This window comes from Vanellus vanellus (assembly GCF_965231255.1).
Source record: "Vanellus vanellus genome assembly, chromosome: 1".
Classification (NCBI taxonomy): Eukaryota; Metazoa; Chordata; class Aves; order Charadriiformes; family Charadriidae; genus Vanellus; species Vanellus vanellus.
The window spans coordinates 55,835,704-55,857,071 of record NC_138905.1 but is presented as its reverse complement, the minus strand read 5'-3'; the positions used below and the strand labels follow the sequence as shown (position 1 = coordinate 55,857,071).

At 46.2% G+C, this 21,368-nt stretch overlaps 2 protein-coding genes across 2 annotated transcripts; both read left to right on the top strand.

The window, feature by feature from the left end:
- Positions 1 to 5,792: 5,792 nt before the first annotated feature.
- LOC309680922 (heat shock 70 kDa protein 12B-like) lies at positions 5,793 to 11,885 on the top strand. The gene is made up of 4 exons (XM_082494681.1): positions 5,793 to 6,104; positions 7,642 to 7,866; positions 8,212 to 8,383; positions 9,251 to 11,885. The coding sequence occupies exons 1-4, from the start codon at positions 5,823 to 5,825 to the stop codon at positions 10,294 to 10,296; spliced, it is 1,725 nt and encodes a 574-aa protein (XP_082350807.1). The 5' UTR covers positions 5,793 to 5,822; the 3' UTR covers positions 10,297 to 11,885.
- A 4,120-nt stretch (positions 11,886 to 16,005) lies between these two features.
- On the top strand, positions 16,006 to 20,679 carry LOC309671827 (cytoglobin-1-like; the record flags this gene model as incomplete). Its single annotated transcript, XM_082483124.1, has 3 exons — positions 16,006 to 16,100; positions 18,117 to 18,348; positions 19,600 to 20,679. 3 exons carry the CDS (start codon positions 16,006 to 16,008, stop codon positions 19,726 to 19,728), a joined length of 456 nt encoding a protein of 151 aa, XP_082339250.1. The 3' UTR covers positions 19,729 to 20,679.
- Positions 20,680 to 21,368: the final 689 nt, after the last annotated feature.

Here is a 21,368-nt window from a genome sequence, read left to right as displayed (position 1 = left end):
CACTTGTGCTGAGCATGGGTGAGATATGGGACTGGGTTTTGAATCTGCCCATCTGAAAGGCAGGAGGAAGCAGATCACCATCAGTTTGTTCTCTACAGCATTACACAGGCCCTGCTCGACTGGAAAATCAGAGACCCAAACTTAGTCCCCAATCCTGTCTGATACAGAAATACTGGTACTCAAAGCCTGCTATACTGGCTACACCATATTAATTTGATTAAGACACAGATTGAGAAAATAGACATGAACAAACCTTAATTATGCTGCTGCCAGTTTTATATGTCAAATGGAAGGCTATCCTGAATTTCTGCCAGTCACGTAGCCTGAGCATCTCATACATCTCCAGCACAGCAGACAGCCGCAAAGGGTCATTCATGTTCTCAGAGTGCTTGTGTATGCTTATCGCTTTAGACAAGAGCTCTTTGTTTCTAGGACAAGAAGGATACCAAAAAACTTATCCGAGACAAGATGTAACAATGAATAAGTGTAACTATTTTACAGCATGTTTTGAATCTATTTCATGAATCTCATGTTTTCTACAATGCACTTCTCAACTACATTATATAGGTGGCAAGCAGCTGTCATGTGGGAAATAGTGCTTTCTCAGCTCAGTTTTGCGTGATCACAATAGAATTTGGTCAAAGGGCAGCATTTTGACTGTGTCATTGTAGGCTGATTTCTTTTATTAGAATGTTCATCCTGGGAATATCTCCTTTCCTTTCCAGAACAACCCAAGCCATCTTCCAGGAATGAGTTACAAAGAGATGCTGGCAGGTTGAAAATTTCAGGAGAAGGTGTCTAGGCTGTCTGCTCAGAAACAAAGAGTCCCTAAGGACTGGAGGAAGCCAGAAGTATGTGGCCCTTCATTGTAGAAACATACATTGTGTCAGAAACCTGAATAAAGACCTTACCTTGCCTCTAGCTCTTTGTTCTTCTCTTTCAGCTTTTTATATTCCTCTGTCTCCTGAGGCTCTTTTTGGGGGACTCCTCCAGGCAATGGACTGAAAGAGATTTCTTCTGTGAGTTCTCTTTATTTGTACTTGGGCACTGGGACAACGGTGGAATTGCCCTTCTTGAATAGTCTGAATTCCAGCAAAAGAGCTGTGAGGTGGGAAAGCGCAGAGCACCCAGGAAAAAACTCCAGGGGAACTTAACAAGCTGCCCTGAAAGCCCCCCACAAATCCCCTCAAATCAAGGGGAAAGGTATTTACATCAGAAGAAAGAGAGGTGGGGTTGTGAGGTTCGGAGGTTGAAGACTTGAAGAAAATGCAAGTATTCTCCACTTGTTAGAATCTACTCTCATCTTTTCTCTGATTGTTTTCTCCATCTTTAACATCAAAACATTATCACCAAACATCCCAAACCCTCCACAGAGTTCTGTTCTCCTGGATTCCTTTCTCCAAAGATGTCTGGGTAATGCCAGTGTCCTATTGCTCCAGTGGGTGAAATTCTCCCATTTCCAATACCTGCTCTTTAGGTGATAGTACTAGAGCTTAAAAAAGCCCTCTCTACATGATGACCCTAGATTGATTGCAGACTCACACCCTAAAAGTGCAGGAATTTTTTTGCTTTTTATCATTCACCAGAGTTTTTTAGCGATTGTGTCTTCTGTATTACACGTCAGAACAAGTATGTGCAGCCCTAATATAAAGGAGACTTCTTGTCCCATGTTTCTTTCCCCTCCTTTCAGAGGAAGTTGTGCCATCTGATATTAATATTCTGATCTTGTGAATTATCCCATTAAGTTTCTGCATTAAATTACTGCACACAGAAATGTTGTGTTCAGAGCTTGTCCCACCATGGAGGTGGTAGACGTATTATGCATAGAGGAGGAAGATGACTGGCTATGGGTGAAAGGACAAAACTGGGAAGATGAAATTCAGAAAAACCCAATAGTCACTCCTGACAGCTCCTGTGTCCCTCTTGGTACGGAGGATCAGAATTTCTGGTCTTCTGCATCTTACAATGATCAGATGCAGCATGGGATGGAAGAAAACAATCTATGTTAAGCAGACAGACCTGGGAACAAACGAAGAATGAGGACCTGAATTTGGGAGGTGTAATCTGGATCTAGACTGTCTTCCTGACAGCCTTCTGTAATTAGGCAAACAAACTCAAGGACACAAGTGACTGAGTTCGGTCATCATTTGAATCTAGGTCCAGCATCTGGGAACCTCTACCTTATATCAGCTCAAGTCTCAAACTTGAGCCACTGTGGAAGAAAGCTCCAAGGTTTCAGAAATTGTGAGTATTTCTCCACTCCCAGGCTATCCATGACTGCACACCTGCAAACCCTTCATGACCCTACGGATACTCCAGCCATGATCAGGAACTTTAAAATACCACAGCCTGTTTACACAGAAATCCCAACAGGAAACCCTCTTCTCCACACAGCTGTTCAGGAAGGGTATGGAAATCCAGCTATACTATTTGAAGTTTATTAACTCTTGGCCTTAGACACGGAGAATGATTTATGTTGGCATTTTATCCCCAAGATCCTATTATTTAGGCTATTATTTCTTTTTCTTTCCTCCTGATTAACAACTTCCCTTCTTCTTACCAGTATCCCAGCCACTGTGTCTTCCCGCAGAGCTTGCCTGCATGAGGGCAGTTTTCATGACGAAAACCCAGGAGTGCCTCTGCACACCCACTCAAAGTGTCCTCAGAGCTGCATTTCCAACCTCCCTTTTCTATGTTAGGCTGGATGTCTTTTTCTCAGGAGCTGCTGTTGTTAAGGCAGCCGTTTCCTATTCAGAGAAGTATTTGCATGGAGGTGAAAGTTCATCTCACAACATGACATGTTTTCCTGTCACAAGCCCTGGTCACGTGCTCTGATCTGCACTCCAAGACAAACCTGTTTCAGAGACAGCTTGTGCCTGGCCATGACAATACAGTCAAACAGGAGAATGAAAATTTGGTCTGCCTTGCAGGACAGAGCTGTGATCACCAAGGCTTGAGTATGTTTCAGCGACAGTCGCAGAAACATTTATGATTTTTCCCCTCTTATATATGGTCTTAATATAAAGAATCACATTACCTGAGGCAACTCTCCAGAAACTGTAGTCGAGTATCAATAGACTCATACCAAGCTCTGTCCTTTCTGTCCATCAGTCCATCAGGGGAAGAAAGATAAAACACACTGAAGTCAGCAGGCAAGTATCCATTAAAGTCCTAAGAAATGCACAAGCTAAACTTCCCCCCTCCAATTCCTGATCAGCCCCTCGGAAAAAAAATAAATCTAGATACCAAAACTTCTCAAGGCTGTGCTTTGCCAGGTAGGTGGTTTATGATTTTATGAGTCAGTACAAATAGTGCAACTAAAATACTCTGAAAGTGTAAGAGCTGCATGTTATATGATGCAGATCGACCAGCTTCTGTAAATTGGCTTTGAGTTCCCAATATAGCCTACATAAAATTTGGTGCTAACTCAGAGCCCTCCTTGTGTCTGGCTTATTTGTAATCTTCCATCTGATCTGTCCTAGCATACACCAGCTACAGCTGATCGTCAGGGTTCACACTGAATACTGTAATTTCTGGTCACCGGACTCACTTTATTTCATTTTCCACCTGCACCATCCTTTCTGTCAGATCACAATATAATGCCTCCAGCCTTGAAAGCTTGTCTTCACAGTCTGATGGTTGCCACGTTGTGCTAGATATTTTCCTGGGGAAAAAATAAAATGGAATTCTGGAGATGAAGGGGAAAAAATCACATACTCTGAAGAGGTACCTTCTGAAAGACAGCCCCATGAGCAAAGGCTCTGTGGCTACATCCATGCTAGCGAATCAATCAGAGCCCGGATACAGGCTCCAGAGCACCTGATGTCCCAGCACACTCCTGGATGCAGTTTTGGCACAAGCGAGCTAGTACTCTCCCAGATGATGCCTGGCACAGTTTGGAGGACTGCACAGGCCAGGGTTTGCAAAAAAATAGATGGAGGATTTGAGCAATCATTAGGTCTGAATGAAGTGGGTGGGATACAGGGACTAATCCTGAAGAACACACTCAACCCAGACCTGCAGAGTGTGGGGAACAGCAAAGGCAGATGGCTCTTCTGCTGAGATTATCTTTGCAACGTACTGGAGGGGGGGGGGGGGTGTAACAGAGAAGAATAAAGCCATTTGTTCTCAAGGTAATTTTAATTTCTACAACTGCTTTGTGCCCTATTTCCTAATGAGGATCCCAAACATCAACTATTACTGCAGAGACAATCCCAGGTTGAGGCGCTCCTGCAGCTCGGATACAGGTGGAGCAGACAGCAAGCTCCTTCCTGCAGCAAGGCAACCTCAGAGAAAGCCTAAGCATGAGGCTTTGCCGTCAGTTTGTGCTGATCCAAGTCTGCACAGCTGCTGCATGGGGCTGTCCTCCCCCTCTCTCCCAGCACCTCTTTGCTCTGCTCCTGCTGAAATGGATTTTGGATTTGTTTATGTCGTGGTTTCAGCTGGGATGGAGTTAACTTTTTTGCTAGCAGCCGGTGTAGTGCTATGTTTTGGATTTAGGATGGGAATAGTGTGATAGCATGTTGGTGTTTTTAGTTGTTGCGAAGCAATCAAGGCCTTTTCTGCTCCTCATGCTGCCCGGCCAGCGAGCAGGCTGGAAGGGCACAAAAAGCTGGCAGAGGACACAGCTGGGACAGCTGACCCCAACTGACCAAAGAGACATTCCTTGCTATATGATATCATGCTCAGCAATAAAAAGCTGCGGGAAGAAGACAGAAGGGGGGGACGTTCAGGGTGATGGCACTTGTCTCCCCAAGTAACCATTACATGTGACAGAGCCCTGCTTTCCTGGAGATGGCTGAACACCTGTCTGCCCATGGGAAACAGTGAATGAATTCCTTGTTTTGCTTTGCTTGTGTGCGCAGATTTTGCTATTAAACTGTCTTTATCTCAACCCATGAGTTTTTTCTCACTTTTTCTCTTCCAATTCTCTCCCCCATCACAACTGGGGTGAGTGAGTGGGCAGCTGCATGGTTCTAGCTGCTGGCTGGGGTTAAACCATGACAGTTTATTTGGATGGATTCCTTTTCAGTTAAATTACTTAATTTCCGGTCTTTCACTGAGGACTTATTTTCTCTTTAAGCTTATCAATCCAGTATGAAATCTGCATTTAAGTCAGTCTTTCCCTGCAAAACTGATGAGCTCAGAGACCGAGACCCTGAAATCCAGAATCTGTTACATTATTTATACTGTTCTTTCCAATTTCTCTTCCTCTCACACCCATTTAAGGTCTGTCTCACCCTTTGGAGCTGAACTTGAGTTGAATTTGAAGAAATTAACCATCCCTGTGACAGATAGGAAGGATAGGAAGTAGAAAACAGCTTTTACTGACATATTTCAGATGGGAAATGTTTGCAGTCCCTCATTGCAACCCCCCGAGGGACTCTCTAGAAATATTCAGACCTACTAAAGTTAAACTTGGTAAGTTTAGCCAGACACCCCCTGTGCAACATACCTGCTGCCTTCTGCCATCACCTCTCTAGGATCAGCACGCCTGCACAGTCCTTCAAAGCTTCCCTGTTCTGCTGTAGGAAGAAAACTTCTGTGCTGCCGGGAGCACAGGAAGATACCGTGTCAGGTGCTTTTTGCTTTCACAAAGGGACTTTTCTGCTATGAATAGCAGAAACAAGTCCTTTTTACAGGAAAAGGCACTATTTCTTTGCACGTTGCACTGCATATAGAGTCTCTCCAGACAATGACGTCAGGGCAGGAGTGGCTTCACCCTGCAATATCAGCCAGAGCAGTTTCGATTTCATCCCAGTCCTATCTGGTTACTCCTCTGTAGCTCTGCAGGCTGCGCACCTCTGCAACTGCGGTTGGCCATGGCCAGCAAGTCAGTCTTCATCGTTGCTATAGATTTTGGCACGTCCTACAGTGGGTACTGTTTTTCCCTTGCGTCGGGTACAGACCAAATCCGCCAGGTGTACTGGGGAACAGAGCACGGGCTCAAGACCCCGAAGACACCCACGTGCATCTTGTTCAACCAGAAGCAGGAGTTCAGGAAGTTTGGCTACGATGCTGTGATGAAGTACAAGAGTCTGCCCTCCAGCGAAGCTGACAACTGGTACTTCTTCCAGAACTTCAAGATGCAGCTGTACAACACAGTAGGTGGAACGGTTACTGCTGACGGGAACGGTTACTGCTGACGGGAGTCAGAACTATTAATTTATTTGAGGGGTGTGGGTTAGAGGAATTGGTGATGAGGGCTGAGCAAATTTGGCTGATGAGGATGAATGAATGGAAATCAAAGGGCATTTTGATGAACTGAAGAAGAAATAATTTATTTTCTTAATTAACCAAAGGCTTCACAGGCCCTTCCTTTATGATACTATTCATTGTCTAAAGAGAGTAAAACCTGACTGCACACCTCAGTGAAGCCAAATACTTGTTCTTAATGAAAAGCTGCCCTCAGTCCTTGACAGGGAACAAGTGAAGCTTTCTGTAATTCAAAGGAAGTGGGCAACCTCGGGGTCACCATGTTATATACCTTCCTCTAGCTTGTCTCTCCCTCCCCTGAAATGGTGTACTGAAGCCAATTTACGGGTGGCTAGCTGTGCTTCAAACACGTAGTGGCTATCATTTCTCCCTGAAGGCTCTGTGCTAGTTCAGAATTGTTCACTGAGTTTGCTCGTTCAGCCAAACAGCAGGCTACCCTAGGGCCTCCTTGTCTGTGCTCTGGGGTCCCACAGGGCCTTATATCACCCTCTCTCCTAACTAAGCCAGGAACAGTGACAGAAAATGGGATTGTAAGTAAAAATGAACATAGATTCCCTTTCTCTTAAGTGGCTGCACCTCCAGAATAGGATTCACCTTACCTTTCCTGGTTGTGTGTTATTTAAGCTGGGCAGCACCTGGGCGTGCCTGTTTTTCTCCATTGGCTGTAAAGGATCCCAAGCAAATGGAGCTGATTATCCAGTTGATAATCCTTCTAATTTAGGACCATTTTGGTGGCTACTGAAGCAAAACAAAGGGAAGCACGTGAGGTGAAGCCAGGCTCCTGAAACTTCTTTGGATACAAGCAACAATTCCCACTCTTTCTAGACAGAGTAGGCAATCAGGAACTGGTGGAGGCAGTTTGGGTGTCCTTGAGAGAAGCTAAGAAAGTGTCAGAGCAGCCACCTGCCTCAAGCTTCAGATACACTCAGGGCAATACATAAGCCATGAGGACACATTATAGCGAAACTGTGTCAGACCGGAGGGTTATGTGTCTACATGTTTGTCCAGCATATATTTTGTTAATGTCATACACAGAAGTATAGGTGCAACCAGAAAGGTCTGAAGACTCTATAGATACACCTGGGGAACGTATGGTGGTATCACTTAGAAGGTACAATTCTCTCCCACTGGCTGTTCAGGAGCATCTACAGGGTATTTACAAAATTTGGCCTGGGAGAAACAGCTGACATCAACCACGTTGGTATTTTGCCTGTTGAATCACAGATGTCATGGGTAAGCATCTTGGTAGCTGACTTGCGTCAATTAGGCTGCAGTTCACCACAATACTGAAGCCATTGCTTGGAATTTACTCAGGTTTGGAGACAGGACCTCTTTCTGGGCCATATGTTGTGCAGTGCTCAGAGCAAAAGGGACAAGTCTCTTGCTGAGACTGCCACGTGTGACCCTGAGACATTTTTTTGGTAGAAAGTCACATCTGGCATGGAGCTGAAAGCCAGCAATGGAAGGATGCTTCCCGCCCTGAAGGTCTTTTCTGAAAGCCTGCGCTACATGAAGGAACATGCCATGAACACCATCCAAGAGGCCTCTTTCCAAACCATTTGTGACCAGAAGGAGATCACCTGGGTCATTACTGTCCCAGCCATATGGAGCACTGCAGCCAGGCAGTTCATGCGGCTGGCGGCAAAAGAGGTAAAAACAGGGGTCATCCCACTTCCTCAAATTATCTTTGGAGATTCTTTACCTATCGAGGCAGAGGAACTCCTCAACATTTAAACAGCCTGTATTTCAAACTTGAGTCTACCAGGGAGAGAAATCTCTCATGTTGGGGGCGGTGGGGGAGAGAATGTCCCAAATGGTCACTAACAACCACTCTGTCCTTTCACCCCACTGCTGAGCCCCATGAAGATCAGCTCTGCAAGAACCACCACCCCAGCGTGGGCTCCTGGGGTGAGAATAACCTCCCTAGCAGGTAGCATTCGTACAGTAGTGATCTAGCCACCCTTCCTTGAACTGACGCTTCTCTCGTGATTTTAGGCAGGGCTCATCTCTGACATGATTTCTGAGAAGCTGATTATTGCCCTGGAGCCTGAGGCTGCTTCACTCTGGTGCAAACAGCTTCCACAGGAAGGGTTTATGGCAGAGAGCAGTGACAAGAAGAAGTTTGAAGACTCCCCTGGGATCCAGTATATTGTTGTTGACTGCGGAGGTAAAATTTTCCCTGTTTAACAGGTATGGTCTTTGCTGAGCACAGAGCATGGCTGTTTCGCAGTGTCTCACACAGTGGACCCCAAAGGACGCAGAGCTTGGACTCCACTGCTGTGCTTGTCATGGGGTTTTTATTTTCATTTCTCATTTAATGACATACATGGGCAGGCAGAAAAATGTGAAGAAAAGACAGCTCTGTCTGCACTGTGTCTCAGTGTCAGCCACTGCCATGCACCCACATGCTGTTGTATGGCCTGAGTGCACAACCTCCTCTGTAGAAGCAAGTGTAGTGCCCAATGAATTGACCAAAGAGACTAGCTAGCAGGCCATGTAGAGTAAATCATTAAGAACATTTGATGGAGCACTTCTTAGTAATTTCTCTAGTTTCCTGTGAGAGTTTTTTTTGGTGTAACATGAATTTCCTGCCAGGAGCAGTCTGGTGATTGTGACCAAATACTGAAAAGGCATCAAGAGGACCAAAAGTTTCTGAGAGTCTCACCACCACTGCTCATCTTGACTCAGAGCTTCTCTATCAAAAGGCAGGAGTCAACTATTTCTGTGAGGAGGCCAGTCTCCTTTTGTGATCAGAAAAGAACTTGGCTTGTGCAGGGGGCAAGTCAGAGCATCCAGCTCTCATCAGCAATTACTGTAGGAGTCTCGAGAGACCAGGCTTGTAAACAGAAGTGCATAAATTTGGGAAATTTAGAGGTGTGCAGGCAATAATGGAGGAGTGAGAATGAGAAAAGGAAGCAGCAGAAAAGCACATTTGTGAACCAGGAGTTCAGAATGTAAGATTATATTCAGTGGAAAGTGAGGAACCTCATGTACTGTAAAGAAAACAGCTAACTCTGTGTGTGTGTGTATGTAGGTGGCACAATAGACATCATGGTACATGAGATCCAAGAAAACCATTACCTGAAGGAGCTACACAAGGCAGCTGGAGGTGGATGGGGAGGCAACAGAGTGGATGAAAACTTCACTGATTTCCTCAAGGAAATATTTGATGATGGCATATGGGATGAATATGTAAAGAGCCACCCTACTGAATTACAACATATGATGTACAACTTCAGTCTACAGAAATGTTCGGCTGGCAGGGAGGCAGTCTATATACATTGCTACTACAACTTGACCAGATTGGCAGCGTGCAAGAAGGACATCTCCCACTTCTTCAAAGATGTAAAGGGAGCTGTGTGGTGTGATGGGATGATCATGATTACATATGAGAAAATGAAGAGCTTTTTTGACTACAGTATCAAAAATATCATTTGTACTTTGACGGATATTCTTAACAAGCCTGAGATCGCCAAAGTCCAGTACATTTTGCTTGTGGGAGGCTTTGCATCTAGCATCATCTTGAGACATGCGATCAGTCAGGCCTTTAGCAAGAAGTATTATATCCTTTGTCCATTGGAGGCCCAAGCAGCCATTGCAAAAGGGGCTGTTTTATTTGGAGTCAATCCACATATTGTTACCTCAAGAGTCAGTGCTCGGACGTATGGTGTAGCAGTAAATAATAAATTCAATGACGCTATCCATGACTTCAGTAAACGAAGGGTCTCAAAAGCTGGTGACTATATTTATTGCACAGATCTCTTTGAGAAATTGGTGGGAATTGAGGAGTCAGTGAATATAAATGAAGTTGCTCACTATAATTTCTATCCAGTAGAACCAGATCAGAGAAATGCACGTTTTTCTTTCTATGGTACAGAAAAGCGGGATGCGCAGTACGTAGATGAGGAAGGGATGGAGCTGCTTGGCTCCTGTACAGTGCCAATGCCGGACACAAGCCTGGGGAAGAAACGCCAACTGAGGCTGGATATTAAATTTGGGCTCACTGAATTTAAAGCCACGTGTACTGACATTACTTCCAAACAAAGTCGGGCAATTATAATAGATTTTTTAGCTGTGTAAATGCTTGGTACATCGAGGAGCAGGAGCAATAACTCAAGGGAAAGCATGACTTTAGTGGGAGGCAATAACTACTACAATAGAGAAGGCAAATGGACCATAAAGTCCATCATCCAGCCTTCTGCTCGCACAGGTAAACAGTTTTCTAGTCTGATTCTCTGGTTCCTTCCATTCCTCACCAACCACCCTTTCAATTCAACACCTCTCTGTTCTATCTGACAACAGGTTTATCTGCTGCTTTATCTCTTGCTCTTCTAGCATAGCCCTGTTGCACCTCTGAACACAATAGTCCATACCACCAATATAATGATCTGTATTCTACCTGTGTTTGATACAAAGTTTCTGGACTGGTGTCTAACTTCCACATATACCAGCCCATAACTATTTCTTTTAGCCTGATGTCTTCTTTCAGCTACATCCTCTCTTCCTCTGCTGTCAGGTCTCTTTATCTGGAGTCCAGGTTTAACTCTGCCAGGGGTGACACGCAATGGATTTGAGTTTTCTTCAGAACATCACTTATATAGATTGTGTGTAATTAAAGAGCTCTTGTCCCAGTCAAGATACTCTGTGAAGCAGTAACTCAATGTAGTCTAGGGGCTTGTATCCATTGCTGTTTCCATTAAACCATTGGGTGGCTTGAGCTCATTAACTGGGCAGAGATGAATGCTGGATTTTAACATTACAGATGTGAATAGTACTTACACTGCTGCCTGAACCCCTCTGTTCAGCTGTGGGTACTCTCTACATCTCTGACTTGGGCTTTATATTTTCTATGTCCATAAAAGCTCATTTCTTTGCCTCCTGCCTATGGCACCTGTGCACGGGTTCAGCATGGTGTGGCCTGCGTGAGCCCAAATTTGTCCAAGAAAAGGATGTGATCCTGCAGTGTGCTGGGTCTGGCTGGGGTGGAGTTATCTTTCTTCATAGCCGCCCTTATGCTGCTGTGTGATTTATGACCACAATGGTGTTGAGAGCACACCCGTGTTTTTAGCAATTGCTGAGCAGTGCCTGCACAGCAGCGAGGCCGTCTCTGTTTTCACTCTGCTCCTGCAGTGAAGGGGCTGGCGGGGGCAGCAGGGGGCTGGGAGAAGGCACAGCCAGCACAGCTGATCCCAACTGTCTAGGGGGATGTTCCATACCCTGTAACTTTATGCTCAGCAATAAAACTGGGGGGTGTCTCTCCAAAGTAGCTATTGCTTGGAGACTGGCTGGGCATCGGTCTGGTGGTGGGATGTGGTGAATACGTTTTCATCACTTGTTGGGGGTTTTCTGTGTTGTATTTTTAATTTTTTTTTTCCCCTTCACTAAGGGTGTAGAGTTTCCCTGCCGAACACCAGCCTGTCCCAATGAAAATAGCTGGTTAGCTGGATATACTGCATGAAAACTCAGCACTGGCATCTTCATTAGCAGTAATGACTGTGTTAAAATCACTGCTAGCCATGTGCTGAATGCTGTCAATCATTAAAGCAGCATTTAGAGGATTAGTCTGTATATATACTATGCCCTATAGTGTATAAAAGCTGAACTATTTTGACTACATTGCTTTTGTTTTCACATTTAAAATCTTATGCATACAATAAAAGTATTCACAACAGAAACCTGTGTACTTTCTATCATGTCAGATGGTCCTTCTCTGTAAACTATGTGAGGGCCATTCTAGGTGGCTCAGTCCCAAGAAACTGAGTGCCTCTGCTTTTTTCTTACCCTTTGGAGTGGGTACTTTCATCAGTGTAAAGTGCAACATCACTCCACCTGAGCCCACCACCACCCTCTGAACAGGAGAGAGAAGTGCGGTCTGGTGGCTGCCGGGAAATCCCCACGCGTCTGCCCCAGGTCTTTCCCACCCATGTGCTGTCTGGGCTTTGGCATTCAGACATTGACACCAACAGTCATGATTACAGCTCCTAATTTTGCTTGTTTTGATGAGCTGCTAATATTGATAACCTCAGATACTGAGCATGGAGCAGATGCAGGTGTTTGTCATCTCTGTAAAAGCAGCACTGAGTGACAGCATCTCAAGCCAAGCATCCAAGAAACCCGTCAATACCTGCTAGGGGGAGGGGGGGGACAGAGGGGGATGGGACCCTAACCTCAGTCTGACAGTACGGAGGGTGCTGAGAAAATAAGAGTTAGAGCTGCTGAGCCCTTTCCAGCCATCCTCTACAACAGGCCTGTCTGCTGAGCTGGGGATTAACCCCTGTTGTGTTAATAACTAGGGTGGTTTATTTGTGTTAAACAGGAAATGTAAATGATAGATTGCAAACTTTCGAGAAGAAAACACAGGCAGCTTTGAAGTACCTGTGACTGGGGACATCAACGAGCTCTGCAGGCAGCCATCGCTGCCAGATCCTAAATGGCTGGGCTGGTAGAAGATGACGTCTGTCTCTGTCCCCGGCGCTTGTCAGCTGCCTTCTGCCTAAAGCACATGATTTCTCAGAAGAGGAAAGGAAACCAACACCACTTTGCAGGGTGGCTGCTGTTTCCCTGCGCTGCAGCGGGAGGCACATCCTCTGCTTCCCTGGCTGGGGACAGGGCCAGGAAAAGCTTGGCAGCCGCGTACAGCCCGAAATACTGTGGCTGTGCTCCCTGCTGGGGATTTCCCAGCACCCTCTGCCCCCCCGGCCCGACCCTGCCCACCGAGGAGCACCCTGTCCGTGGCCGAGGTTGTCTCTGCAGTGCTGCCCAGAACCCCCGTTAGAAAATATTTCTCCCCATTTAGCAGAAATTACACTTAAGAGCATTTGCTTCCTTTGGGATATTAAACAAAACAAACCATGGGAGAGGAAAAAGAAATAAACCAAGTGTGCATCCTCTTCCCCGGGGGCGTGCGGGGTGAGTGTCGGCAAAAATGTGACAACGTTATGATTAAACTGCAAATTTTTCATAACAATACCATTTTGAAGCCAAAAAAAAATAGGTTTCTGGAGCTTTTTTGTTTCCCTCTCTAAAGATCCCTGAGGTGTAGTACAGATGCGTAGAATCCTATTAAGACATCAAAACTTTACAAGGTATTACTGTGTTCATCTTACAGGGAAGACTCCACAAACTGTGCAGGGGAAAATAGAATATAATTTTGCAAAACAGTAGAAGTAACACCAGAAAGTGAAAGGAAAGAAAATAAAAGCCTGTCAAGAGAGCATAGTGACATGCTTGAGGGCATCATTCTTTTGCCTGTGGGCCAGGAGTTCAGGAACTGCCCTGTGCCACTCAGTGACAGACAAAATTGACCCATTGCACTCCAAAACTGGAAAAAACAAATGAGTTTACGGTGCTTCTGTGGAAACACATTTAAGAAAGGGCAGTGAATGCTGAAAAAGACAAGACAAGGACAAGGCAGGTATAGCACCCAAAGGGACAGCGATGGGTGGAGGAGCCCATGCTGGAGCAGTTGAGTAGTACAAGAGGAGCCGCAAGAGCAAAAGGACCCCCCCACACCAACCCTCAGGTCCTGCACCACCCATGGTCTCACCAAAAGGCCTGGGTGTAAACTGCGGCACAGGGTTGGGGGACCAGGATGGGGAGGAATGACAGGTGTCTAAGGGTCAGCTGGTTTGTTACCTGGCAATAAATTTAAGTTGATTGAAATTTCCCAACTCAAAATGGGTATTTTTTGGCCCACAACAGGATGTCTGACAATATATCAAGTGAATGAGCACCTTCGTACTCCAGTGTCCTGGATGAGGTTGGGGAGAGCAGAGGAGAAGTCCCCTGGGGAAGCTGAGGTTTGCTTGAGAACTGCTGCAAACAAAAAACAAAGGGGAGGGAAACAAAAGGCAAACAAGGGAGCTGAAGAGGAAAAGACTAAGAAAGCTAAGAGGGAAGACTCATCTTTGAGCAACGTGCATTGCTGCTACAGCTCAGGCCAGAGACCCTGGCACACCACCACACTCCAGCTTCTCCCACACGTGTCCACAGCAAGTCAGGGTGCAGCAGGATCTGCAAGGAGAACGTGACACCTACAGAGAGGAGGAAAAGTTGCAAGCGAGTAATCGTCCACATTCACATCGCAAAGGAAAACCAGACCTACCTCCAAGCTCCCGACTTGCCTGAGCCCCTTTCCCTCTGGCTAAAGTTGGTGTTGCTCTTTCTTCAGGACCTTGCTCCCTCCCAGGCCACCCATGACAAGCACCTGCTGTGTGTTCTGCTCTTGGCCAAAAAATCGGTGCTTTCCCCACTGAGGTCTTCCCAGGTGTTTTTGGTGGCTGGGCTCGGCTGACCGGCGCTTCCCTGGTTTGCGTTTGCCTTCAAAGAGGCAGCCATCCCAGCAGCGTGGCCTGTATGTGTTCCCCCCCTGGGGCTCTCCTGAAATCTGGGACATATTTCTGAGGATTTGGGGGTGAGAAAACAGAAGGCTGTGCAGCTTGGTATCAGACTGTTCTTTGTTTGCTGTGGCGGAAAGGGAGAGGGAGGGAAGGGGGGAGTTAGTTTCGGTGAAGTCATTTGAGGCATCCCTCAGCAGCAATGGGACACAACCCCACCAAGATCAGTCAGTCTCTGTGAGGCTGAAACACCCCTTTCCTTCTGCTCCGGGGTATCGGGCTGGTTTTGCTCTCCGTGCCTCACATTTCTCCCTCGCGCCTGTTCCTTTCCTCCTCTAAACCATCCCAAACAATACAAGGTTTTGTTTGTGCTCGGCGTCCAGCAGCAGCAGTTCCTCAAGCCCTTTAGCCCTTATTTCGTGTGTGTGCCCTGGACTTAACCAGAACATTCCTGCCAGAGGTTAAGCCCAGGCGCCATGTGAATAATCCAAGATATTTTTTTTTGCCTCTGGTTCCAAGTGACCGTGACAATAACAGGCCCGTACGTGCTGTCTGCAGCTCCACACCAGCCCTTCTCCTGCCCCTTATCTCTTTCTCCCTCTCAGGCAAGTAGGGCTTATGGATAGGATGGAGATCCTGGGTGCAAGCCAGGACGATTAGGGTAGCAAATCGCCTGTGCTTCCAGCCTGGGTGTCCTCCAGCCATTTATCTCCTGCGTTGAAATGACATGGCTTGCCAGGGCACTGTGGCCAGGGATGCTGTGCCCACACTGCCATCACTGTCCCCACAATGGCATCGTTCAGGGCTGGTGATGCCACCCACCTGCCCAGTACCAAGGCCAGGAGCAGTGTGGGGTGAGCCCCTGCTAAACCAGAGGGCTGTGGGGAAAGCCGTGACCGTCGCATGAAAGCTGGACTGGAGAGAATTGCCAAAGGTGGAAATGGGATCTTTGGACTGAAGGAGCAAGAACTGCTGGGAAGAGGGGATGGCAGGGCACCATGGTGCTCGCAGCACAGCAGCACTCTTGGGAACAAACCAGGAAAATGAGTGCTTGGGCAAGGATTGCCCTTGGGAAAGAGAAGCCAAGCACTGGCCTTGGCAGGGGAGAGAGGGGAGGAGAGCCGATCTTTTTCTTCCCCACTGAAAACCCCCTTTTTTCTCTTTTCTCCTCAGATATTGAGATCTTTGCTCTGGCACCTGACACCACAGCGAGAGTGCTAGTTTTCCCTCCTCACGTGGTTGGTTTCTTTCCTGATTAGAAGCGATTAGGCAGCCCTAAACCCTGCAGAAATGTGACCAAGGGCAACAGAGACAAAGAGTCCATTCAAGATCTCTTAAATCCCTGGGGCAGTATTTAGAGACCCTGAAGGAGAGAACTGGAGCAGAACTGCCCCGCCAGGACCTCCCCGACCTTCTTCCCACTGCATCCTTTATTGCAGCTGTCTCTTCCACCATGTCGTTATCTGAAGCAGAGGTGCAAAGTGCCCGCGGTGCCTGGGAGAAGATTTATGTGGATGCTGAGGACAATGGGACAACTGTGCTGGTCAGGTAAGGAAAGAGCCCATCCCGCTGCTACCCCAGAGGGCTGAAGGAAGAACAGCAAGAAGGATGGAGTTACCACCTAGGAGTACCTCTTGATGTGTTTCACGCAGCCCTTGCTGGGAACATTTTGGTTTGCTGTAGTTTATCCCACCTCAGGGAAGAAATGGGGAAGAGGAGAGAGCCGCACAAATAAAGGTGACAGGAAAGGGGGAGCGGTTGGGAAAGAAAGAAGAGATGAGAACAATTTCTTCACTCCACCCATTTAAGGTAAAGAAAAGAAAGTGTGGTATGAAAGAGAATGGAAACAAAACATGAGCCCTATTTCCCTCCTACCTGCAAATTGCTTTAATGTTGGTTTTTTTTTTAACTTGCATGTCCTCAGTATTGCTCTTCTGATTCTCCTTCAGCCTTTACAGTCCAGAGCCCATCTGCTACGTTGTATAGTACCCTTCCTGTGGGCTTTCCTCTCTTAGTTTTCATTCTGTTGTCTTCTCTTCTTCCATAAGACAGAAGTTTCTTCTATTCACCTTTCACATATCCCTCTCTCAGCTGGGACTTACACCACCTCCATATGCACTGATCAGTCCAAATACTATTTCTACTTATCATACCTTTACTTCTCCCTCTGGCTTTCTTGTATATCACATCATGTGCCTGGATCAGCCTCAGAGTGTTATGTACCCCTCTTTCCTTCTGCAATCTAAACAACCTGAGGACAGTTAGGGTCAGAAATGCAGCTATAAAATGTTAGTAGTCTCCAGTGGCTTGGCTCCCCAGGGTAATTTACTCAGGCAGGTTTTGCCTTAGTGTCCTACAATCCCATCCATGCCTTTAGAGAAGTTCTGGGCTCCCCAGTACAAGAGAGACATGGACATACTGGAGAGAGGGCCATGAAGATGATGAAGGGACTGGAGCATCTTTCCTATGAGGAGAGTCTGAGAGAGGCAGGACTGTTCAGCCTGGAGAAGAGACGGATCATGGGGATCTTATCAATGTATATAAAAAGCTGAAGGGAGGGTACAAAGAAGGCAGAGTTGGGTTCTTCTAAGTGGTGCCCAGTGACAGGACCAGAGGCAATAGGCACAAACTGAAATGCAGGGGGTTCCCTCTGAACATCAGGAAACACTTTTTCACTGTGAGGGTGATTTGAGCACTGACCCATGTTGCCCAGAGAGGTTGTAGAGTCTCCATCCATGGAGATATTCAAAAGCCATCTGGACATGGTCCTGGGCAACTGGCTTGACTGGGGGGTTGGGCAAAATGACCTCCAGAGGTCCCTTCAAGCCCAACCGTTCTGTGACTCTGTGAAATGCAAGCTGGATTTTGTTATTGCCATTTCAGGTGGATAAATGGTTTACCCAACAGAGTAAACTGCTTTTTTAAGAGTTTCACTAAGATGACTGTAGTTGATGTATTACAAAAGGCAATTCCTTTACGAGTGGCATTGAGTTGTGTTACTTTTGCATAAATGAAATGAGCTGTACCCAGTACTCAAACAGCAGTCCATCACAGGCAGTAAGAAAGCTTTGGGATGGACTCTAGGAAGGAGTTAATTAACAAAACAAATAGTTGGGTTTCTCCATGAAAACACCCACCGAGAGCATGGTGGACATATCTGCTGTCCAGAACATCTTTGGGAATATAGCGCTCTCGCGCTCACCCCATGTGAATGCGCTCCCACTTCTCTGTGGATTTTAGCTCCACCTAACACAGACAACACTGAGGAAAGGTTTACTTTAGAAGCAGCGGAACAAATTCAGGTTAGGTAGGTTTTAAGGCAGAGTGACCAAAGAAAAGTGCCCTGGGGAGAGGCAAGGGAGGGGACAGGCTGCCCTGGGCACAGGGGCTGTGCACAGATAGGAAGGGCAAAGAAGAACCAAGAGACGCTGGAGAAAGAGGAGTCTGTTCTAATAAAGAGAAGGAAAAAGGGCGATAAATGCATAAGACAATCCCTGGAATGTGAAACCATATCTTCACCAATACCTTGTTCCACAGATTAGGACGTTTCTCATTTCTCAACAGGATGTTTACCGAGCACCCAGACACCAAGTCCTACTTCACACACTTCAAAGGCATGGACTCTGCTGAAGAGATGAAACAGTCGGATCAGGTCAGGGGCCACGGCAAGAAGGTTTTCAGCGCCATCAACGACATGGTGCAACACCTGGACAACTCCGAGGCTTTTCTTGGGATAGTGAACCCACTCGGCAAGAAACATGCCACCCAGCTGAAGATCGACCCCAAAAACTTTAGGGTGAGCCAGCAGCCCTCTTCCCAGCAGCTGAAATTGTGATGGGAGGATATCTTCCCCTTTGAGGGGTAGAACTGAGGAAAACAGGCTTTGTATATATAAACATACATATATATATATATGCTTCAGAGACAGGAGATGGTGGAAGGTGGGACAGCTGATAGTGGAAGACAGCAGGAATGAGAGGTCTGGTGTCTGTTGGGAAGAAGGCCATGCAGCAATAAGATGCAGGCAGGTCTGCTCAGGTGGGAGCTGCAGAGCTGCCCACATGTTGTAGTGGGTTTTCTCAGTGCAACAGGATTCCCACACTTGTCATTTAATGACAAGACATAGAAACGCAGCTTAACACTGGACTTCAGTCTTTGATGTCTATTTTTGTCTAGGAACAGGAACTGAGCTTTTCTAGGACTACTAAACCAGCTGTTACTGAGCAACAATAGCAGCAGCATTGCCATCACTAAACAAACACAGATAATAAATATAGGATCAAATGTCTTGCCCAAGTCCACCTAAGGTCACTAGCAGAGTGCATTTATAACTATTTTATCTTCCTTATGCAGCACAAAATGCGAAAAGAGGCACCTTCTGGCAAAGGTCACTCAGGCACCAGGAAGGTGGTTTCCAAAGCAGTGGGCCCAGTTTTCAATAAGTGGGAGAATAAGTGAGGGTTTCTGCCTGGAGAGATCATGAAAAGTCTTTTTCGTGGCAAAGATGCACAAAAAAATAATAAATGCTTCACCGAAAAGGAGCTGACAATACGAAGTATACCACCTAGCTAGTAACTGTAAAGACAAATAAACCGTCGTTGCTGCAGAGTGCTAGATAGCTAATGAGCAGGAAAGATTAGAAAGAAACTTACTTCCCAAGCCATGTATTCCATAGAAGTCCAAGACAGGGCTCCTCATGGTGTCTAAGCATTTGGGACAGTCTACTGCCAGAAGAAGGATTGCAGTAAATGGACCAAGTGTACTGGTCCTGTACAGCCATCTTGAAGTGTCAGGTGCAGTCAATATTAACTAGATACAAGATAGTTAAAAGAAAAAAAAGCAGCAGTGACTGCATTTTTTGGTGAATTCTATATTGCACCTAATTATCCATGACCTATTAAAAGCTCTGCATGCTATATGCTGCTGAATTGTTCTCGTAGCCCCTTTCTGCCCTCCAAGAATCCCAACTGAAATACATATTTTGTCCTTATGGCTCCAACGTGGAGGAAAGTTCACACTGGTTGTTTCTTCCCTTCTTCTTGTTTAGGTTATCTGTGACATTATCTTGCAACTGATGGAGGAGAAATTTGGTGGAGACTGCAAAGCTTCCTTTGAGAAGGTGACCAATGAAATCTGCACTCACCTGAACAATGTCTACAAAGAGGCGGGTTGGTGAGGATGTGCAACCTCCAGGCACTTCAAATATCTCGCCAGCACTGATTTGCTGCTTTTGGGCCTCCAGCCACAGTTGGAAGAATGAAAAAGTTAAAAAAACAAAAACAAAAACAACAAGAAAAATGCTTATATAATGTAGATATGAATGTCAATAATTTCCTTAGCAAACTGAGTTTCTACAGTTAAATAAAACCTGCAGATACATCAAAGCCAACCAACAAATCCTGATGTGCTTTGCAGCTTCAGTGCTTCAGGTGGGTTCCTCTGGCCACCATCCCTGAAGACTACATTTTAAGATGATGACTTTAAGCTTGCTATTCCTGAGAGAAAGACTTGTTCCTTCCAGCAGCACCAGCCCAGAGAGGCACCAGCAGCTCTTTATCTCAGCTACCACTTCTCCATCCTCATGAATGACGAGCAGGACACCATTTTGAAGCATCTCCAGGGACTTTGTAGAGGTCATTATTTAAGAGGTACAGGTATTGTTTCGTGTTTGAACTAAAACAGTGGGGGAAGTGGTGTGTGGGAAAGACTGACGTCTGAGAAAGACATGGGGAACGTCCCATCCTGCATGAACCTGTGGAGTTCCCCAACCTGCGGAGAGGTTTCTTGGAGCAACTTTCAGCGCAAGGGATGGCAACGCTGAATGTGATCACCTCTGGGTCTCTCTGGGCAGGGACGAACATCTCCAGCGTGTGGATTTCACAGTGCTACTCCCAGCAAATTGCTCTGGCCACGTACCCAGGAGAGGGCTCACTAGCTCCTGTGCTGCTCAAAATGCATCCAGCTGCGGGAGGTTGCTGCTCCGCTGAGTGGGATTTCTACCCCCTTCAGTGGTAACCGAGTCCTGAACTATTTAATTGCTTTTCCTTGTATTCCTTAGATGTGGTAAAATCATCAGCTAATAACTGCAAATAACTATATGCCGTTTTGCTTCAGTGTAATGCAATAAACACCGAGAAAGCAGGTGCGTCCTCTCATTTGTAGCACAGAAAAGGCACGCGTGATGTGCAGGAGCTGGTTACGGTGCACGGTTACAGGTGGTACTGGGGGCTTTTCCGAAACCAGCTCAAGCTCAAGGCACCCATCACACTTGCAGTAATTGGGCTCCTTGGGTGGTGGGAAGGGAAGCTTTTCACGGAAGCTTTTCACTTGACCGTGAAACAAAAATTTTGTAAACAGCTAAAAATGCAAAATTCTCCTTTGTGCAAGGTGTAGTTTCCTCACCCATCCCATTTGTTTGGCAGAGGATGCTGAAATCTTGAAGTCCAGAAGAGGAACTCTTGCTGGAGATGGAGAATGGGGCAGGCTGCTTTATTTGATTTGGTATTGTATCCCACTTGGGGAGACAGGGAAGCGTGCTGCACAGCATCATTAAGTATTGTAAGAAAAGAACAAGACTTGTAAAAAAATATTTAGAGTCTCACATCCCTTTGAGGCAGTAGAAGCAAAATTAACACTCTGAAAAGCTTAAGACATGCTCGTTATTGCCACAGACACCCTGGGCTGGGAGGTGCCTGACAACACTGGACGATGGTTTAAGGCTCTGGTGTTCCCTGTGACAGAGAAAGAGGAGTAGCAAAAGAAAATTCTGTAAAACAAGTCAAACTCAGGCTTAAGTAAAGATGGAATTAAAAAAAA